This window comes from Physella acuta, unplaced genomic scaffold (genome assembly GCF_028476545.2).
Source record: "Physella acuta isolate Inbredline_101_S28 unplaced genomic scaffold, ASM2847654v3 ptg000911l, whole genome shotgun sequence".
Classification (NCBI taxonomy): domain Eukaryota; kingdom Metazoa; phylum Mollusca; class Gastropoda; family Physidae; genus Physella; species Physella acuta.
The window spans coordinates 80,306-102,254 of record NW_026732428.1 but is presented as its reverse complement, the minus strand read 5'-3'; the positions used below and the strand labels follow the sequence as shown (position 1 = coordinate 102,254).

Genomic DNA, 21,949 nt, shown 5'->3' with positions numbered 1-21,949 from the left:
CTTAAATTCAAGATATTCCAGTCATTTGAGTCTGAAAATGTTGTGACTGCAAGGTTTAGAATGAAACAAAATCTAAGGGGATTTTATTTACATGATCAAAGCAAAACGCTATTAAAATTTTAATTGGTTTGCACCACAAGTTCTTGAACTTAAATGTTTTGGTAAAACACAAGCTAATATGTCCTGTCCTTGTAGCTCTGTGTGGAAGTTGGGATTATTCAGAAATTATAGAAACAAAAAGTGAATGAAAGTAATAATAATGTGATACACACTGTAGAAGAAAAAAATTAACTATGGAAATAGGTTAAAATTCAGCTTTAAGTTATTTGATTGAAGATGTTTCATTAAAAATTACTGGTTGACTTTTAATGTTCTGACAGTTATATATTAGTGACAAGTGTTGCTTGCAACTGTAAGGCAGCTGAAAAGACTGGCTTAATGGCATGTAAAATGTGGTTAGTGATATGCCAGGTTTTATGACATGCTTCTGATATAATTGGGCTAATGGCCTGTATCTAGACAGACCTTAATGATTTAATGGGGCTAATGACCTGTATCTAGACAGACTGTAATAGTATAATTGGGCTAATGGCCTGTATCTAGACATATCTTAATGATATGATTGGGCTAATGGCCTCCTATATCTTGACATATCTTAAAGATATAATTGGGCTAATTGCCTGTATCTGGACAGAGCATAATGATGTAATTGGGCTAATGGCCTGTATCTTGACCTATCTTAATTATATAATTGGGCTAATGACCTGTATCTAGACAGCAAAATGATATAATTGGGCTAATGGCCTTTATCTTGACAGACTGTAATGATATAATTGGGCTAATGACCTGTATCTTGACAGACCTTTATATAATTGGGCTAATGACCTGTATCTTGACATACCTTGATGATTTAATGGGGCTAATGGCCTGTATCTTGACAGAGCATAATGATGTAACTTGACATATCTTAATGACGTTATTGGGATAATGGCCTTTATCTTGACAGACCGTGATTATTTAATTGGGCTAATGGCATGGGCCTAGAAGCTAGTGGAATGACTTCCATAATTAGAGTATAAAACATGTATTTCAATGTTGTGTTTTTGAAACGAGGGCTCGTTATATTTGGTAACACACTGACCCCCATAAGTTTGTTACATGTTCCATCATCCCTGTACCCCCCAGTACACATGCTATTGTATACTTTTAGTTCTCTCAGTATTTTTATGTAACATAAATTTCTTTCAGCAGAAACATTCTGCAATCAAAAAACAAATGTTCTTATTTTTTCAGAGCTTTACTTTTAAAATTTGGTTGTAAAACTCGAATAAATGAATTTATTGAGTATTTTTTTATTTCTTGAATCTACTTTACGCTGGTTCAGTAAGGATGAATTGATATTACTACACTCTGTTGTGGTCTGTATTTGCTAAGCAGCGTAAATATGAACTTAAGATGTTTTCTAAAAATAATCTGGACAATATTATGCATCAAAGAATATTTTCCAACACCATTTTTCAGTTTGACTTTATTTTCTGATGAAAATACAGGAATGTACAAATAGGCAAGTCAAATAAGATCAATAAAAGAAACTGCATAAATAATGCATGCAAGAACTCCATGTGCAGAGAGAAACATCTGGAAGAGAAAATGGAAACATTTGGTTCAACCAAAGCTTACATAGAAATAAACAGTGGGCTGTGTGTTGTTCACCATAGGGAAATAAAAACTCTGGGGCTCTGTACATGGGCTGAACAAAGGATAAATGCTGAGTTGAATCACATGAGTCTTTAGAACACTCAAGCTAACAACAACTAGGACAACATAAATAGTGGTGGTCTAACTACAAACATCCATCAAAGCCATGTCAGGTTTCATAGACACAAAAGATGGGTACTATGTGTGGTAAGGTTTCACAAGATCCAAACTAAGATCAGTGATTTAATTTCCTATTTCATAATGGGAGCTATAAAAAATATTTCAGATCTGATTTAGTTGAATATAAAACAAAACAAGGATATGAGTACAGGGAAATCATAGAACATTAAACTATTTTAAAACATTAAAGTTGAACATGTATATTTCAGTAGATTTACATTATTTTGTACATGACTATAGTATGCCAGGTTTTTAATATAAGTATGGTAGTAATGTTTTCATGCGCCATAAATAATACTTGTATAAGTGGTAGGGGGACACATACTGATGTAATTAGCATAAGAGTAATGTGTTGTAATGTTTTGATCGAGTTAGAGACTAAAAACATTTGTGGGAATATAAGTGGGATGGACATTTTTTTTTAAACTGTTAGATAATGAATTCAAATAAAACATATTTTTGATTTAGCTACACAAATCTGGACATGTTATTGAACATTTCAATTAATTAACACCCAGGGCAGTTTACAGTTTTATCAGTTTGTTTGTTCAAACACAACAGTGGTAGTTGAGCCTTATCAACGTACACTTTTTATTTGCCAGTTATTTAAAAATAATGTAACAATTGCTACTACCATAGAAAAGCATTCACAACTCTCAGCACATACTTCATTTCTGATTATTTGTTAAAAAATATATACATACAACCATAATATGATTTAAAGAACATAAAAAAAAATGTATATTTTGCACATAGCAAGATAATTATTATACACAGAATCAGATCTAGGCCATGTACCACATACCACTGTTATAAGCATTAAGTACATAGAAGCAGAATTAAATATGAAACATTTAAAAATCTAATTATGTACCTCAATTTATAAATACATTACCTTTGATAAAAATAATTTTTTTTGCAGTACTTGTATCTGATTATAAAATTTATTACAAATTGAATATATTTTTTAATGACTATAAACCTTGTACTTAAGCCCATTTAGAGACAAGCATGTAAATATATCAGTTTAAAACATCAGCAGTCATAGTTGGCTAGCAGAATTTTTGTGTTACACAGAGAGTATTATTAACTTTCTACATATACAAACAGGAGAAATATACATGACGGAATAGTACACCTGGTACACATGGTGTTAAAGACTGAATAGTACATCTAGTACACATGGGTTGTAGAGACTAAATAAAAATAGTACATCTTGTACACATGGGTGGTAGAGACTGAGTAGTACATCTTGTAAAGATGGTGGTAGAGACTGAATAGTACACCTAGTACATATGGGTTGGAAGCAACAATTTAAGTCTGGTCAGTTAAATCTATTGAACTCATAGTGAACACTCAATGTAAGGTGCCTTTCAGGATCTGATTAATAGAGTAGATGGAGTACTGGTGATTTCTTTTTAAATAACATAACCTAGTTAGCATCCAGCACAAGAGTCCCTTTTTCTTTAGTCACACTTGGCAATAAGTACATGACAGCTATGCACAAAAACCTCAAGGAAAAAAACTAAAGTTCAAACTCTAGGACTTTTCAAATGAGTTCTGACAGGACTAGAATTAGGAACATCAAGTGCTAATCCTATGTACTAACAACAGTTTAGGAAACTGCAGTGGGATACAGCGTAACTGGATTTGTATCAAGACATAGTCCCAGATGATTCACCTACATCTCAGATCCTGACTAGCTGTATTGTTATCTATACAGCTAACTTCTCTTCCATCATCAACTATTTTCTCTTCATTTGTCCTGTTAAGACATTTAAACTACCACCTGTCTCCATCCATCACCACGGTGACACCTACATTTCCATAGAGAAGTACTCAAGGTACAGCATGAATAAACCATCTTGATTGTCAGAGAGCAACAGGCTATATTTTAGACAACATGGGAAACAACTCATTCCATGCCAATACAACAAGCTGATAACACCCACCTAACATCAAATGCTTTACAGCAAGATGCACTAATATTTCTAAAACATCAAATGCCTTACTGCTATACAAAGGCTACAGGTAACAAACATGCAACAGTCATATTTCAGCCTACATTGTATTTGAATGTAGAAGTGAAAATATAGGAACTTCTATTTTTAGTACATTTTGATGCGAAAATAAATTAACTTTCCATGAAAAATAGATGCTAGGATTCCACAATACTGTTTATTATTTCTTTTACTCTTATATCTGCAGTTGGAAAGGGGTGTGTGTGTATAAACATATGTGTGTGCCACCAAACAACCAAAAAGTTTTTCAGGTGTTTAAAGAAATAAAAATATCCTGTAATAAAGTACAACTAGATAAAGGTTGAAGTATTTACCAAATGGATGTCCTAATAATGAAAAATTAATCTCAATATATTTGAGCTAGGTAACAGATTTTTGGTACAAAAAATAAATGGTACAGTCTCTAAAAATACAATACATGGCTCAGAGACAGGATGACAACATCTGTTGAGGTATTTTTTTTTTTATGTTTTAAATTCAAACTACTTTTATCAGCAAATTTTCAAAGCATAATGACACTTATTCAACACTGATCCATCCACAGACAGGTATAATATTGTCTGGCCGAGGTAAAAATGCATAACCCAGCAACATGTCCACTCAATGAGCTACACTAGTGTCTAGAGATAAACCTGGTCTTAAACTCTGGTGGGTAGGGGATGAGACCTTTTCTTCTCACAGCCGAGGGTAGAGTACCAGCTACCTCTGGCTCAATGCTGAAGTTGGATATCATGGAGACTAAGAAGGACGAGAGGATGGTCTCTGCTATATTAGAGGCTGGGCATCCTCGAATACCTGCAACAAGGATGTATTTATATTTCTCTCAACATCTTAGACATAACAAAAACAATACAGGGTGGAATAACTACTAATATTATCAATAAGTAAAAACTAATATTGAGCAAATGTTATTTAGCCATTGAACACTACAGATAAATGTTGTGAATGATGCAGAAATTGCCTAACCCCAGGGTACTGGCTGTTGTCTGAACTGGTCCAGGTATAACCAGATTTACAAGCAGGGCCAGCAGACTCCCAAAGGATCCACCAACATAGGTTTAAATGTACTTATACAAATAACCTCCCAAAGGATCCACTAACAGAGGTTTAAATGTACTTATACAAATAACCTCCCAAAGGATCCACCAACATAGGTTTAAATGTACTTCTACAAATAACCTCCCAAAGGATCCACTAACAGAGGTTTAAATGTACTTATACAAACAGCCTCCCAAAGGATCCACTAACAGAAGTTTAAATGTACTTATACAAACAGCCTCCCAAAGGATCCACTGACAGAAGTTTAAATGTACTTATACAAACAGCCTCCCAAAGGATCCACTAACAGAAGTTTAAATGTACTTATACAAACAGCCTCCTAAAGGATCCACTGACAGAAGTTTAAATGTACTTATACAAACAGCCTCCTAAAGGATCCACTGACAGAAGTTTAAATGTACTTATACAAACAGCCTCCTAAAGGATCCACTGACAGAAGTTTAAATGTACTTATACAAACAGCCTCCTAAAGGATCCACTGACAGAAGTTTAAATGTACTACAATGAGAACATAAACTTCTTACCATTAAAAGCTGATATGAAAACTTTTGTAACTACCAACATGATGGAAGAATATGGCAAAATTCACCTACCAATACATTACTACCAAGAAGATGTAACTACAAATGAACTATCACTGTATGAATATCAACAAACTATAAAAATGACCTACCAGGAAGACTCAAGTAAAAATGACCTACCAATAAAAAAGGGAATAAACTCTGGAGGTACAGAGAGTTTGCCATCAGAGTTGATAAACCTCTCAGGTCTAAAAACTTGAGGGTCTCCCCACACATCCTCATCCATCATCAGAGAATCCAGGTTAGGCAGTATCACAGCATCGCCTGGTATTCTAGGGGAGAAACACAACTTCTTGGTATCATGGTGAGAGAGAAACACACATTGGTATCAAGGGGAGAAACAAAAAAAAGTTAGTATCATGGGGAGAAACAACAGATGTCATAAAATATCGCAGGCAGTCTTGGCCTAAATAAAAATGCTACAAAATTATTTAAAAAAACAACTCTAACATACCTGTAACCTTTAAGAAATTTTTCCTTGGCCACAGCATGAGCCATTGATAGAGGGCAAACATTAGCACAACGCTGAACCTCGTAAAGAAATGCCTTGATGTAAGTAGGGACATTTGCTCTCTCCTTTGTTGTATCTCCAGAACCTTCTGACTTGCCTTCTGCTTATGATATTATATCTTTATTAACTTAACAACCTATTAACTTTTTATGTCTACAGATGAAGTGTAAGGAAAACATTGAAAACAGCATTATCTACAGAAGAAGTGTAAAGAAGTGTAAGACACAACAAACCTGGTTGTGTAGGTTCCAGGTGATCCCTCACTGTGTCCGCCACACCTGGGTTTTTCAATAAAAACACCAGGGCCCAGTACAGGGTGGCCCCAGTTGTAACTGTGCCGTGCCAGAGTAGGTCATACAGCACAGCCTGGCAGCTTCTCTCTGTTGACACAAAACATATGATATACAGGGATCATGCACAAGTTTATAACACACTTCAGGAATCTTCAAAGATATCTTAAAGAGCAAAATGAATTTCAGGACATTTTATTAACCCCCCATCCCATTTTTTTGTAATAGCACTAACATGGGGGGTGCAACTGTATTTTTAATGTGAATCTTGAAAATGTAACTCAATTACCCCAAAATTATCTGTCTACCTTTTGCAAAATTAGAGAAAAAGTCATGTTAATAAATAAAATTCTGAAAATAACTAGGTATTTGCTGTATGACGTTTCTAGGAGTGAGCATTGTATATATGTATTTGTCATTGCCAAAATTTTGTTCTTACTTTTCTATCAAAAGATTCTCAACACAATAGAGCAAAGAGCCACTTGTGTTATTTCTAAAATATTGGCTACATATTGTATAATACTAATCTATGGCACAATTGAAATAGACAGGCCAAACAACTGTGTTCAAATGCAGCCAATTTATTGATTTAAGATCTACAAAACAAATAAATACCATCACAAAGTCACGTTAAGTTCACAAATGCCTGATAGGAGAATTAAGGACATTTTGCTAGCTACATATCATAGCTACATAAAAAAACAGATGGCCTCTGGTATTAAACAAAGCTGCCATTTTTATGAAGAACAATGAGCTATGGCTTTTACATCTAAAAAAATGTTAACACTCATACCTTCAACTGTAGTTTTATCCACACCTTTGTGATTCTTAATCTCTCTCAAATAAACATCTAGAAAGTCTACAACTCGCTCATCACTGTATTCAGATTTGTGTTCCTCATAAACAGGATTGATGATTTTCTGATGGATCTCTGTCATGTTAATGCGCAGAAACTTTACATCAAAGAAGTCTCCCATTAAAAACTTTTGAAAGGGGAAAAAGTTTGGGTACTTTGTATCAGAGAACAGTTCCAGGTTTTCTTTAAACCTCTCTATAGCTTTAGTTAGTCGAACATCTTTATAGTCCATTCTCCGTGAGAAGATGATGGAGGAGATGGCATTGAAGACAGCAGAGTGCAGGAGCACCTGTGGACCAGAGAAAAAATATGTGTCTATTAAATAATTTAGTTTTTAAGAAGTGAAAGGGGAGCCCCCTTTTTTTAGAAGTATATGTACTCTTTTATTCTTCGTTCTTAATTATAATGCCGTCAACATGTTATGGGCCATATAGGCCGTTGACTCCAACTTTAACCTCCTTTTCTTTTTGGATTTGCTTCCATAGCCTTTGTCCACACAAGAACAAACAACAAGGCAGCTATTGTTTAATTTTGGAGTTTTCTCTCCTAAATGGGTTGCTGTCCCCAGCTATCAAGCCTCATCTGCCCAGGGGTTTAAACTCATGACTTTTTAGTTTAAAAATCACGAACTTTACCGACCCGGCCACACCAACCTCTAGAAGAGTGTAGACAATAAGCAAACATATAAAATATGATTGCTACTTTAAGTAGTTTAAGTTTAAACTGTGGTTGGATTCTCAACCTACAAGCCCAACCAGCTTGTACAAACATCAGAAATAAAGTGGTGCTGTGATGGCTTTATCACTCAGGTCTTTAGGGTGAATGTAGGGGTAAAACTGGAATGGCTACTCAAATATGGATACTATTACCAATGATCATCTTGTCAATAGCCTGAAAGCCTAAAGAAAATTCACTTAATTTTGTACCATGAATAAGAAAAGCACAAATTAAACCATTAAAACATAATTATTGGTTTACAAAATTATTTTTCTTGCTAACATTTTTAACTCTTACATTAGGATTAAAAGGATTTTCTTCCTCCTGTTTAATAGCTGTGATAAGATGTGCCACTTCCTTATCAACAAGCTGGTGAACATGTGTCGCTGTGTGATGAATACCCATCTCTGTAACACGCCTTTGATCTCTCCATTCCTTGCCTGAATTACAAATCACACCTGAAAAAGTATTCAAATGTTTTTTTTAATACTATAAAGATTATATTTTGTAATTGTATGATTTCCTTATATTGCAAAGATATGCAAATAGCTTTAAAAACTTTATCTGAAGCAATTTATGATTTTATAAGAGTCAAGTGAGATAGGTCTTTGCTTTTGCAAATGGCAACTACACCAGCTTTTTTGTTATGTTTTATTTTAAACTTAATAACAAATAAAATTTTTTTAAAACCACCAACATGAGTAAAAATGCAAAATTAATTACTTAAATATTAAGCTTTTGTTTTACAAATTAAAATAATTATATTTTCCAAAAGGAATCTATGTTATGTATTTATGACTAGATACTTTTAGGAAACTATACTAAAAGTAAACCACTGTATGATGTAGGGCTACTGTTTAAATAAACTATTATAAATAATAAATGACATAATTAAAAGAAAGAATGAATGAAATCAAAGTACCAAAATGGAAAAGGTCACATATTCGTGTGCTTGGTCTCCAATGGAACTCTTCCCCTCTTGTCATAAAAGCTTCTTTAATTGCAGCAAGTCCATTAACAATAATGACAAGTTGTGCATCAATGTAAACACTAAATACTTCACCCAACTCTCTTCTGAGCCGCCTTAAAGTCAACACAGGATCTCCTCGTAGTAAAGGCCTGTGGCCAATTATGGGAAATATAAACCAAGGATTTGGAGGAATATCAAATGGACGTCGAACAGCTAGCCATAACAAAAGTGAGGAGACTGATACTACGGCAGAAGTATTTGGATGATTGTAGATCTGTTCAATAAGGAAATTCACAGCAATGGAGATTGACATGCTTCAGGTTGGAAAATAATGTGTCTTGAGCAAGAAATTATATGTATATATGTATATCAGAAAAGTCTCCACTTTATTCTTTTTAATAAGCAAATTAAAGGTAAGTTTCTGAAAAGAAAAGAAGTATTTTTACTGACACTGGAGGAGAAAAAAACTATCATTTTAAAAACTGCATGAGTGTATCCTTAAGAGGAGGAATAACTGCTAATGGTGAAATAGTAACTAATATTATTTGCTTATTAAGTAAACATTAAGTAGTGACTAGCTATCAATAAAGTGATATTACAATACAACAAACAACATAGCAGCCCACTATCAGCCACAGAAAAAAAAGCGTCATCGTGACATCAGACGCCAACCAAAGCGCGGAGATAGCATGCGCTTGATTCAGTGTTTCTTCCAGACTTTTTTCTCCGGGGGGGGGGGGGGTGGACACTGTTAAAAGTATATATTTTCTATATAAATTATATAAATTTCATTTTGTTCAGGGGGGGGGGGGGGGGGGTAAAAAGAGATGCCTGGAAAAACTCTGGCTTGATTGGTTGGCGGCTGACACTATAAAATACTCTTGGGATGGCTCAAAATGTATACCAACATGTTTTTTTTCAAAACCAAGCTGCCTAATTTATTAGGGCTAGGCCAGGGGTCGGCAACCTTTTGAGGCAGAAGAGCCAAAAGTTACAATTTTCAAAATTTCTCTGGTTTTAAAGAGCCACTACCATTATTTTTTTATTTCAAATATTTTATATTTTGATTAAGATTAGGTAGTATATTTAATGTGTTATTTAAAATAAATAGCTTTATATATGAAATACTATTTATTCATATAAAAACATACGCTTGTTTTGCCAGAATAATGAAATTAGTTATTAAAAAATAAAAATATAGGACTTTAAAAGCAGTCAACTTTGTTTTTCTTTCCTTACGGACATCACCAGCTCATGAGGTGGTTCTCATTAGCCAGACAGGCCTCAACACTGCAAATTCCGACTAACTGGCTTGGGTATCGGTTTGATTACCATGTATCGGTCACTTGTCTTTTGGTTCTCGCCCAGCCAAAAACATTCCCATTTAACGATATTGTTGTCACGTAGCTGTCCCCAGCACGGCTGTTGAGCTGGGCCTGGTGCCCAAGCGGTTGTCCGTATACTTTCTACTGCACCTATTCTCACTGTTCTCTAATGAGTTTTTTTCTTCTGTTTAAACTTGTGTTTCTTTACAGTATAAGATTTGTTAAGAGTTGTGAAAATAAAATAATATTAATATTGATATTTGTGCAAGGAGCTGGAGAGCCGCATCTTGACATCAAAAGAGCCGCATGCGGCTCGCAAGCCGCAGGTTGCCGACCCCTGGGCTAGGCTAAATATATTTAAATTAGGCTCTTTCTAACTCTAGCTACATCCTCTGCCTGCCAGAGAAAGAGCTAAAATATTACATTACTAGTCTAGCTGATTACATTGATTAGTGATAGAATCTAGATCTAGATCCAGTAAATAGTAGAAAAAATCTAGATCTAAATAGTTGATAAAAAAATTAATTTGTAAGAGTCAGTCAGGCTAACTCCGTCAGTTTGATACTAGATCTAGATCTAGAAAAGAATCTAGTATTTATTGACTCTAGGACGACCTAGATCTAGCTAGCAGCTAGAGAGTAGATCTAAAAGTAGATTTCTAGATCTAGAATCATAGTCTAGATTTAGAATCTACGTACTAGAATCTAGATCTAGAATCTACCTACAAGTTCTTAGGCTGGTCTAGATTCTAGCAGATTTCTAGATCTAGATCTAGTAAATTTCTACAGTTTTACTAAATCTAGACTAGATCTAGATCTAGAGATCTAGATCTAGAATCTAGATCTAGACTCTAGACTCTAGAGTCTAGCTAGAGTGGCTAGATCTAGAAATCTGGATCAGATTCTAGAAAAGTATTTGGATGATATTTAGAATCGACCCTTTGAATCCCGGTCAGATCGTCCCCCCGGCGTGGCCTCAACCAACCGGCGGGCTCGTTGCATTGAGTTAAATATAAACTCAAAACAATAATATAAACAATCTCCTTTCGGTCGGTCAGGCCACATACCACGCACGCATAGTAGTGTTGTGTGTCGTGCCTTAACCAAAATAAACTATCTCCCTTCATTATCATTAGACTTAATTAATTAATTAATTTGCTAATTATAAAATTATGTATGATGCTATAGAAGTAGGTAAGTATAATTTTTTACTTTGTATTTGTACTATTAAACATATTAAAGAACATCGTTGTTTCAATACCACCCTCTCCCCTTCTTGAGCTTAAAGGTAAACTTTTAACCCCGTTTGTAAAGACTAGCGGTATTCTGTAAGGCGGCGGGTGGGTAGGGTATATACTCATTGAAAAAAAAAATGCTCCGTGGTTCGTGTTATTGGCCTTGGGCCTTGGGTGACCGTTGTTGGCGCTTGCTGTGAGGGGGAGAGGGGGGTGTGTTATACTCGGTGAAAAAAAAATGCTCCGTGGTATTGGTCTATGATGACGTCGTCGGCGCAAGCGTGAAAGGGGGGGGGGGGGAGGGAGACTTTTTTTTTTAAAACCAAGAACTAGGCGTTTCGAGGCAGTAATGAAAATAATCAAGGACTGGTATAGCAATGTTGTCGAATTTAACGAGTGATGCTTGCTGGGTCTATCATACGATTGCTTGGCGATGGGAGTCTCGTCAAGCTCAGTTTACATTATTAACAATTAACAGTGAACTATTGGGAAGCTGTCAGGCACAAAGTAACAGCTACCGAATGTAGCACTTAAAACATCGAGTGCATCCCGCTCATTATAAATCTTTGAAATACAAGTTATGGATAGTCCAATAACTACTAATACTTGAAGGACTGCCAGAATATATGCATTGTATTATAAAATTAATCCTTACGATATAACTAAAATGTGCATCCAAATATGTTTAGGCTAATGGGATCTGCATTTAAATAAACAAAGTCAAATACCTACCCTATTCAGTAGAAATATTAGGCTGCTTTTGCCTGGTAGCACAACCACATTTTTTTAGATTTCGTAATGAGTAGCCTAGTCGTGCATTAAACTAGAATAAAGGGTTGTACTCAATAGCAATGACAATAATCAAATGCCGGCTTCAAATGCCGGCTTCCCCGTATTCTTCGACTAAAAATATAGCTCCGTCGTTTAAATGACACCACCCTCCACCTTTTGCCTAGTTGAATATAAAGTTACACTTTCAACCCCGTTAAGATGCGTGAGCTACTGGTGACCTAACTATTGAAAAAAAATCTAATTCCCCTCCCCTACTCCCAGCATTTAACTTTGGGGCCATACACAGCATCAGGAAGGTCTAGGTCGGTGTTTTATCTCGTGCGAGTTTACTCACAACACGATTACACACTATGGTTCTATCCAGGATTAAAGCTGCGACACTTACTTAGAGTGGGATTTATTCGTTAGATCATTGTGCTTCAAATTTTGTTTCATTTTAGGATTAGAGTGATAGAATGTTGGAATTCAGTTAGTTTGTTAATTAATATATTGATCTAAATCTCGTGTACCATCAGAAACTAAATTTGTTGACAAGACACATGTGTAGGCTAAAGAATGACCTCTAGATCTAGATCGAGCCAAAGATGGCTGGTTGACATACTGTGGTTTTCAAATTTCATGGTGATGCTTTTCTAACGGATTTTATTTTGTGCTTTCTTTGGGATTATTTTGTGTGATGTGAATATTCAAAAGTAATTTGTAAGTAGTATGCTTTTCACATTCAACAAATTTAACAGTTTGCGGTCGATCTGCGGCCGGGCTGATTAATTTACATTTAGCGAAACTACACACTACACGGCGCCCTAAGGCCGTTGTTTCAGCATGCCCTACTAGTCAATTATAGTTATTATAGACAACTTTAGAATCAACACATGTAGCCAATACATCGATTTTTATTTAATAATCTTCAAAAGCCATTCCTCTAGGGTCGTTATTTTCACGAAATTGTTGTTTTCCAATTTGTTGTCAAGAAACTGGTATTTAGTTCACGAGAACGTACGAAAACCACTCATGCGTGACCGAAATAGTCGATCGGGTGCCTTCACGTGGTTTGACACGTGTTGACATGGGCCTTTGTTTACATCGAAACATAGCTCAAAACGGCCCTTTTTTAAATAAATTCTTCGAAAAAATGGCTATGTCCATTTCTAAAAAGTGTCATTTTCGGGCCCATTTTAAAAAACGTAAAAAAATCCGAACTACACGTAGAAAAAATGGCTTTTTCGGCCCTTTTTAGCTCCAAAAACGCCGTGTTTACGGGTCGCGTGACGTCATCGTGACGTCAGCCGCCAACCAAAACGCGTTGAAAGCGCGCGTTTGATTGGTTGGCGGCGGATACTATGAAATATCAAGGGTTTTCTCTAAATTTTTACCAAGTATTTTTTATTTAGTAGGCCCCTACTTTACATCTAGAATCTAGATCTAGATTAGATCTAGATAGAAAAATACCTTGGAAAACGTTTAAAATTTACAGAAATCGTTTTTCACAAAGAGGCTACAAAGATTCATCGTAAATTGACGTAAATTAACCGGTTTGTTTACGTTTTTGGGAACAGGAGTAGCCACATCTATTTTTAGAAAATACGCATGTGGGTTTATTATCTCCAATAGATAACAATTTAATACAATTTCCAAAAAACTTATCCCGGTTTAAGTAATACTGTAAACTTACGATTTGAAACTAGTCATACATCTAATACATTATGGCTAAGGATGTGTTAAATTATGCAGCAATAGCAACAATATCCAGTCAGCGTAGTCTGCTCTTGGAGTTACGATACGCTTTTCCGGATACTGACGTTACGAGGATTAAAAATTTAGATTCTAGAAAATGGTTATGGAACAATGACTGACTATGATAAATTTTACCAAGGCTTGATGGAAAAAAAAATGTGGTGTGCGTTGGAGGGGGGGGGGGGGGGTATTTGGAAAAAAAATTGGTGTCATTCAGAATTCAGTGGCGTAGCTAGGGTATTTGGGCCCTTATAAAAAAAAAATATCAATGGGCCCAGTCGTGTTTCGTCATTCTTAAGTGAGGGGTCTGACCGCTTAAGTGTATTATGATCTATTGTCCTCTATGCTGAGGGTTCACACTTTTTGTTACAATATGTCAGTATGAACGGCGAAATAGTAAGGTAAAAAAAGACAAAATAAGTGTAACGCCGTTTAGGAACGATACGTGACGTGTTAGAGCCGTTTATTTTTCGAGCCAAGTCAATTATGCATGACTACAGCCTCCCTAAACACCTCCAGTCTCCCCACCGAACACCCCAGTCTCCCCACCTAACACCCCAGTGTTCCCACCTAACACCCCAGTCTCCCCACCGAACACCCCAGGCTCCACACCTAACACCCCAGTCTTTCCACCTAACACCCCAGTGTTCCCACCTAACACCCCAGGCTCCCCACTTAACACCTAGTGTTCCCACCTAACACCACAGTATTCCCACCTAACACCCCAGTCTTCCCACCTAACACCCCAGTCTTCCCACCTAACACCCCAGTATTCCCACCTAACACCCCAGTCTTCCCACCTAACACCCCAGTCTTCCCAACTAACACCCCAGGCTCCCCACCTAACACCCCAGTCTCCCTACCTAACACCCCAGTCTCTCCACCTAACACCCCAGGCTATCCACCTAACACCCCAGCCTCCCCACCTAAAACCCCGGCCATTCTTCCCACCGAACACCCGTCTCCCTACCTAACACCCCAGTCTCCCCACCTAACACCGCAGTGTTTTCACCTAACACCCAAGGCTCCCCACCTAACACCCAAGGCTCCCCACCTAACACCCCAGTCTCCCCACCTAACACCCCAGGCTCCCCACCTAACACCCCAGTCTCCCCACCTAACACCCCAGTCTCCCCACCTAACACCCCAGTCTCCCCACCTAACAATTAATTAGAAATAGATTTAAAATATTGTCTATGTCCCGAGTTGCCATCCCCCGTGGTGTTATATTAGAATATTCGAGAAAGTTTAGGGGAGATCACTCCCGGTTTATTATAGATAGCAATCTCAGTGTTCTTCTAAATGGCTTAATTTTTTTTCTTCTTTGTTCTTATTTGTAATGGTGTGCGGTATTCCTCCAACATTAGTATTACGTGTCAACATAATATTCGCCAAATAGGCCGTAGACTCCGATTTCATTCCAGCTTATATTTTTCTATTTGCGTCTATATCATTTTCCCATCCAAGAACAAACTACAAGTCATCAGTTGTTTGAATGTGAAATTGTCTCTCCTAGATGAGTTACGGTCTCCAGCTATCGACCATCATCTGCCCGCGGGTTCGAACTTGAGACTTTACGGTTTAGCAGCTATTAGCTTTACAAACCCGACCACACCGACCTCAGATGAATTTAAAATGTTAGTGGACTTTTAATGTCCTGTTAAGTATAGAGATTTCATGACAGAAGTCCAGATGGTTGGCCACTCGCTTGCTCAGATACAGGTACATCGACATTACCTGGCGACACGGCTCCCACAGTGATCAGCGAGCCAGCTTGGTGGCTTTAGAAACTTGACTGGCTGTTTGTAGCTAGATCTAGCTGCGGCTTCCGAGACCTTGTAACTGTGTGTGGTGGATGAAACAATAGGTCCAGCGACCAACAAGGGTCCTGGGATCCGGCTAAGATGTACCCACGAGGTAAATCTAGATACTTAGTCAGCATTGTGCTCATGCTTTTCAAGAAATGTCAAATCAAACAATTTATAGCTGTGTTTCAGGAAGACTGGTTCCCAAACTTTGATCTCTCTGCGGCTCCTTCTAAAACAAATTTAAACCAAAGCTTTCCATTTTTAATTCATTTATTACATTTCTTTAACCAAGTTTTACCCACTGTGATTATCATTGGCTTTAAAAAGGCTCAAGACTTGAATTAAAAAAAAAAAGTGAAGCTCCCCTTTCAGACCTAAAAATTCATACGGCAGATGAAGTAGAGTTCAAATATTTCTGGACATCGGCGTATGAAGGGATGATGCTGTCAGGACTACCCCTAACCGACTTTACTTTCCCCAACGTGAGATAGGTACTCATCAGAGCTGGGTGGACTCAGGGACGTCCCGAGTCAGGACCGGAATCCGAACTTGAGACCTTCGGTAACCGAACGCTCTACCATTCAACCACGTCGTCCAATAAGATTTGAATTTCACTAGGATTAAAAAAAAAATAGATAGACTTTTAAGTACACTTAATTCAAATTTATAATGCCAACAGTAGCCTACATGCTGTATTTTACTTGACAAAGAAAGTATATAATAAGTTAATTTAAAACATGTAAAAAATATTGATTTGTTCAAAACTCAAATTTCTAAAACGGGAAATGTCACCGAAATAAAAAAAAACCAAATCGTCGATAAAATTATTATCCCAAAAAAGCCCAACAATTTTACAAACTTAACTAGTGAAGTACCTGAATTATTTGTCTGTATGTTTTATGCTAATACACGTCTTGTGTTTGGTGCCATGAGATGATTGCCAAAGCTTGCTACAGTACACAATACCAGGGTGTTTAAATCTTACCTCCCCCCCCCCCTACAAAACCTTATACAATTCTGTGGCACGTTTTAGATTGATTCACTCAACTGGTTTATAATATACAACACACTTACAGATATGGCAGTTAATTAATACATTTATTAAAATAAGAAACTAACATTTTCATTTTATATAAAAATAAATTCAACAAAGGTGGCTTGGTGAGTTCTGTTTATTTTTTGTTGTCTTGTTTGGTAATATTCTAGCAAAATCTTGGACGACGATAATTTTATCAATTATCTCATCCCCCACCTCCCCTGCATATAACGTTGTTACTCACAAATTTAATGTTTATATACAATACAGAGATGTCTAACAGTTTGTTGATGATCAGCGGTGTCCCAGGGTGTCATAGCATGACAAAAACATTGCAACAAATGGCTAACAATGATTTTCATCGCATTGCAACATGTCAACTTTTAAAGCCGATGTGTGTCAAAATGGCTGCCGAACGCGTATATGACACCGAGGTTTAACGGCTGGGGGTTGCATACAGTGGAGGTACTGTAGGACCTACATCTATCCATGGGCGGCATATTATGAAGGTTCTACTGGAGCCTCAACTGTCCATAGGCGGCATGTTATGAAGGTACCGAAGGACCCTCAACTGTCCATGGGCGGCATGCTATGGAGGTACTGTAGGACTCTCATCTGTCCATGGGCGGCATGTTATGGAGGTACTGTAGGACCCTCATCTATCCATAGGCGGCATGTTATGGAGGTACTGCTGGATCCTCAACTGACTCGCTTCGTACTTGCTCCGCTCCTGACGCAGAACGCTGGTGATGTTGTGGCGGAGGGGCGCCAGAGGAGCGTGTACATATTTCAACTTTGGGCGGGAAACGTGCTTGCTGTGTATTGTTGCTTTACCCTCAATGTACGGCGACTCTTTAGGATTTTGGGATTCGCGTTTTTCGACAAAATCGTCCTGGGCGATCTCATTTAATTCTAAGTCAAAGTTCAAGGCTGTTTCTAAATATTCAATGTCATCTTCTGTCTGAATGACGTTGTAATTCCCAGATAATACATCTGGGTACTGGTTATCGTTTAGGGGTCTGTTTGATTTGCTTTGGATAAGAGTTAGTTGGCGTTGAGGAAACTCTTTATGTAGCGTGCCGCTCTCATATACTTTGATTGTGTAGTCTGGTGTGTGGCTAGTGGTGTGCTCACATGTGCTTGAGGTGTGTTCAGCAGTGCTGGGTGTGCACTGCTTGGCACTAACCGCACCATCCGTTGGTGCGATATCAGGTTGTATTGCAGTCGAGTCCTCAGGTCGTTGATCCCCAACTGCCCCATCACCGGCCACGGTAGACTGACCTACCTCACCTAACGGCTGTGAGGGACGGATGGGTTGTAGCACACTGTGCGGTCTACTGGTGTAGAATGGTGTAGGGCTATCGTCTCGCTCTGACATCTCGTCTTTAGCGAGACCACGTCTCCGCACCGCGCTAGCTATCAGCACAGGAGTGCTTCTGCGCATGACATAACTCGTGTAGTTCTCGTTAGGACTAAAACTGGAAGCTGATTGGTCGAATGAAGTCACATGCTCAGCCGTATCCCTGAACCCATTGGTCTGGTTTTTAGTCGTGACGTCGTTGGCAAGCAAGTGTGGTAAAGTTGGAGCAGGTCTAGTACTGCTGTGACGTAACTGTTGCAACATGATGGCCGACCTCGGGATGGTAGAACGTTTGGCGGCTTCTTGCAGGAATCTAGAGAGAAATAAAGACAGGCTAAAATTAGGACGATTTTATTGGTTTCAAAGTATCTGTGATAGTTAACAGCTGCACTGAAACGCTATAGTTTTTCTACCAGAATATGTATTACGAGCCGGCCCGCGGCATAACATACGCCGCTATTTAGTTGTTTCTAATTTTCAATAATTCATAATTTGTGAATTCGACAGTACCAACGCTGACACTGAAAATATTTCTTTAAAACACTATAAGTAGCTCGTTAAGGACCATAACCCCCCCCCCTTCCTTCCCCCCCCCCCCCCTTTACGTTTAAAATCGTTGGCTCTGCTTGTAAACATTTAGAGTGAACACAGCTCACTAAAACCATGTAGGGGTGGGGAGGTAGGGAGAGCGTTTGCAGCTTGTTTTCTAACGGCTCGAAGAAGAGAATTATATATATAGATAGTTTTCAGCCGGAGCAGAGTATCTTTCAGGTATTTCATTTCTTCGTCCCGTCCCCGCTGAGCATGTCCATCGCCGCCACCCCCCCCCCCCATCCCAGGCGAAATAGATTTAAAAAAAAATTGAAAGTATATAATTAACCAGTGTCCGCCCCCCCCCCCCCCTCCTCCCGAAAATTTAAGTGAGCTCCCACCCAAAAGTTACAAATGCCACTCCCTCTGGAGAAAAAAATGTCTGAAAGAAACAGTTTTCAATTAACAAGAAGTTGTAGCAGTGGACGTGCTCCGGAGGTGGGAAGAGATCCCTTAATGCAACTCGAACGAGAGAGAGAGAGAGAGGGGGGGGGGGGGGGGGAGAGAGATATCATGAATTCAGTGGTGATCAGAATTTGAAAGTTCAAGTTTTTGAAAAATACCCCAACATTCTCCACATCAATGACGCTCGTCGAATGACAAATTATTTTTATCCCCTGCTCAACAGCATCGACCATTTTAAATCCCCAACAACAACATCAGGTGGTCCTACCTGTGCTCGGCCGTCTTGAAAAGTCTGGCAGAGCTCTTCTCCTGGAGGCACACCTCGGCCAGGTAAGTGCTCAGCCGCATCTGGATGACGCGGTTCTTCCGGTAGGCGGCCCGCTCGTTCTCGCTGCCAGACAGGTGGCAGACGTACCGGTAGTCCTCCTGCCGCGGCTTCAGCACCAGGCACATGGTGCTGGCGGTCGACGGGCGTTGTTTCTCTGGCATCCTGGCGAGTGTCATCTGAGAGATGGTACAACAACTGTCAGGTGCTAGATGTCATCTGAGAGAGGTGGTACAACAACTGTCAGGTGCTAGATGTCATCTGAGAGATGGTACAAAAATGTCAGGTGCTAGATGTCATCTGGTGGAGGGTACAAAAACTGTCAGGTGCTAAATGTTATCTGAGAGAGATGGTACAACAACTGTCAGGTGCTAGATGTCATCTGAGAGATGGTACAAAAATGTCAGGTGCTAGATGTCATCTGAGAGAGGTGGTACAACAACTGTCAGGTGCTAGATGTCATCTGAGAGATGGTACAAAAATGTCAGGTGCTAGATGTCATCTGGTGGAGGGTACAAAAACTGTCAGGTGCTAAATGTTATCTGAGAGAGATGGTACAACAACTGTCAGGTGCTAGATGTTATCTGAGAGAGGTGGTACAAAAACTATCAGGTGCTAGATGTTATCTGAGAGAGGCGGTACAAAAACTGTCAGGTGCTAGATGTTATCTGAGAGAGGTGGTACAAAAACTGTCATGTGCTAGATGTTATCAGAGAGAGGTGGTACAAAAACTGTCAGGTGCTAGATGTTATCTGAGAGAGGTGGTACAAAAACTGTCATGTGCTAGATGTTATCTGAGAGAGATGGTACAAAAACTGTCAGGTGCTAGATGTCATCTGTGGAGGATACACGACAGTCATGGGCTTTGAGTCACACGTAGAAGGGTACAAAAACAGAATCAAGTATTAGATGCTATCTGCAGGAGCGTACAGCAATAGTTCGAGATGCTGTTTTATTTATAAAAAACGATCAAGCGGGATATGTTTGCATTGAAATATAAAGACTGCTATGGGTCTCGCCCCCCTCTCACACACATGTTAGTTAAAATAACATTACTATAATGTCAGATCATTTGTCAATCGCTTAGTAACCCATATTGAAATGACTGTGTTTAAGAAAGAAGTGTGTGATGTACATTATATATCACCTTGAGGCTGACAAATTAACAAAAAACTGACGTTAGAAGAGGTATGAAATTTAGACCGATCGAGAAATAATATTAACGTGGTTATCGGAACATCATTTTCCTAAACCGAAATTGAAGATATTATTTGTAAAAAAATAATTCACTATACTATTCTAATTCCTCCCCTTTTCACTCTCCTAAAACAATCAATTTTAAAAAGCATTTTGTTAAAAGTAACTAAAAACAAACAACTTCAGTTCGTGACTCATGTCTATATGAATACAATGTTTCCACATATACATTTCACATGATTTAAATTGTTTGGACTTGACATATGTAACTTGATTTGATTCCTTCTACCGACATTCGCGGCTATTAGCGCATTACATCATGGTTTAAGAATTCAGTGTTTTGAGTCTAGCATAACATATGCATATAACACTGCACTTATACAATTAATTTAACGGTTTCGTTGTACGACTACACTAGTTTGCACATGTGCAGCATAACATATTTATATAAGTCTGACCTAACACGTTTAAATAAAAAAAAATACTAACTTGTTGAGACTGTTAGCTAGCTAACGTCTAGCCAAAAGACCGCTAGACCGTTCCGTTCTGTACTGGCCTTATACTGCTAACTAACGTCTATCCAAAAGACCGCTGGACTATTCTGTTCTGTAATGGCCGTCGACTTTATAAGGCTCGGTCTGGCACAGAATGCTTGAAATTAGAACAATGACGTAGTTAGGGCGCTATTGTCCCAGCCATTCCACCCCCCTGGAATCGCATTATTCCCCCCCCCTTTCAACTTATCGGCGCGATAATTCCAACAGCTCTGATATCCAGCCACTCGGCCCAGCAGGCCCGAGTTAATCTCGGGGGAGAAGGACGGAATGTGGCCAGAGTGACCAGCCCAGGTGTGTTTACCTGCGGTGATCAGGTGTCGTGGAGGTGGTCTACACACCTCTGCCAGACCTGGCTCAGGTGTGGCTAACCCCAGCACTGATTAGGTGGGGTTTAGCGTAACATTGCACGACTGAATTAGGGGCCATCTATAAGTAACGTAGCTTTTTTTTGCCATTGTTTAAACACCATCAACATCACACATCACCGGAAAAAATACCCCACCCCCCCGAAATTGATGTAACACTACAGAAACTTCACCTTAAAATTTTATTTCTTAAAAAAAAAAACAATTGTATTTATGAAAAAAGCAATAACTAATCCAAAAAAAAATTAGGTTGATTTAGTTTTAATAATAAGTATCAACAATGTTTGATTATTGTCTGAGTTTTTACTAAACAGTAAAACATTTTTTAAAAATAAAA

The 21,949-nt window shown here is 38.2% G+C and overlaps 2 protein-coding genes across 4 annotated transcripts; both read right to left on the bottom strand.

The window, feature by feature from the left end:
- Nucleotides 1–4,205: 4,205 nt before the first annotated feature.
- LOC131953145 (cytochrome P450 2J6) lies at nt 4,206–13,994 on the bottom strand. 3 transcript variants are annotated; one of them, XM_059316180.1, is made up of 8 exons: nt 13,907–13,994; nt 8,836–9,304; nt 8,211–8,371; nt 7,134–7,485; nt 6,284–6,430; nt 5,994–6,153; nt 5,660–5,811; nt 4,206–4,694 (listed from the first exon to the last, which is right to left on the bottom strand). In XM_059316180.1, the coding sequence occupies exons 2-8, from the start codon at nt 9,194–9,196 to the stop codon at nt 4,513–4,515; spliced, it is 1,515 nt and encodes a 504-aa protein (XP_059172163.1). In that variant the 5' UTR covers nt 9,197–9,304; nt 13,907–13,994; the 3' UTR covers nt 4,206–4,512. The 3 variants fall into 3 exon arrangements, with proteins under 3 accessions (XP_059172163.1, XP_059172166.1, XP_059172165.1); XM_059316183.1 differs by having other exon boundaries at nt 5,994–6,150; XM_059316182.1 differs by lacking the exon at nt 13,907–13,994 and adding an exon at nt 13,684–13,722.
- Nucleotides 13,995–17,467: 3,473 nt separating this feature from the next.
- LOC131953135 (uncharacterized) lies at nt 17,468–21,277 on the bottom strand. The gene is made up of 3 exons (XM_059316166.1): nt 21,180–21,277; nt 19,437–19,672; nt 17,468–18,485 (listed from the first exon to the last, which is right to left on the bottom strand). Exons 2-3 carry the CDS (start codon nt 19,670–19,672, stop codon nt 17,468–17,470), a joined length of 1,254 nt encoding a protein of 417 aa, XP_059172149.1. The 5' UTR covers nt 21,180–21,277.
- Nucleotides 21,278–21,949: the final 672 nt, after the last annotated feature.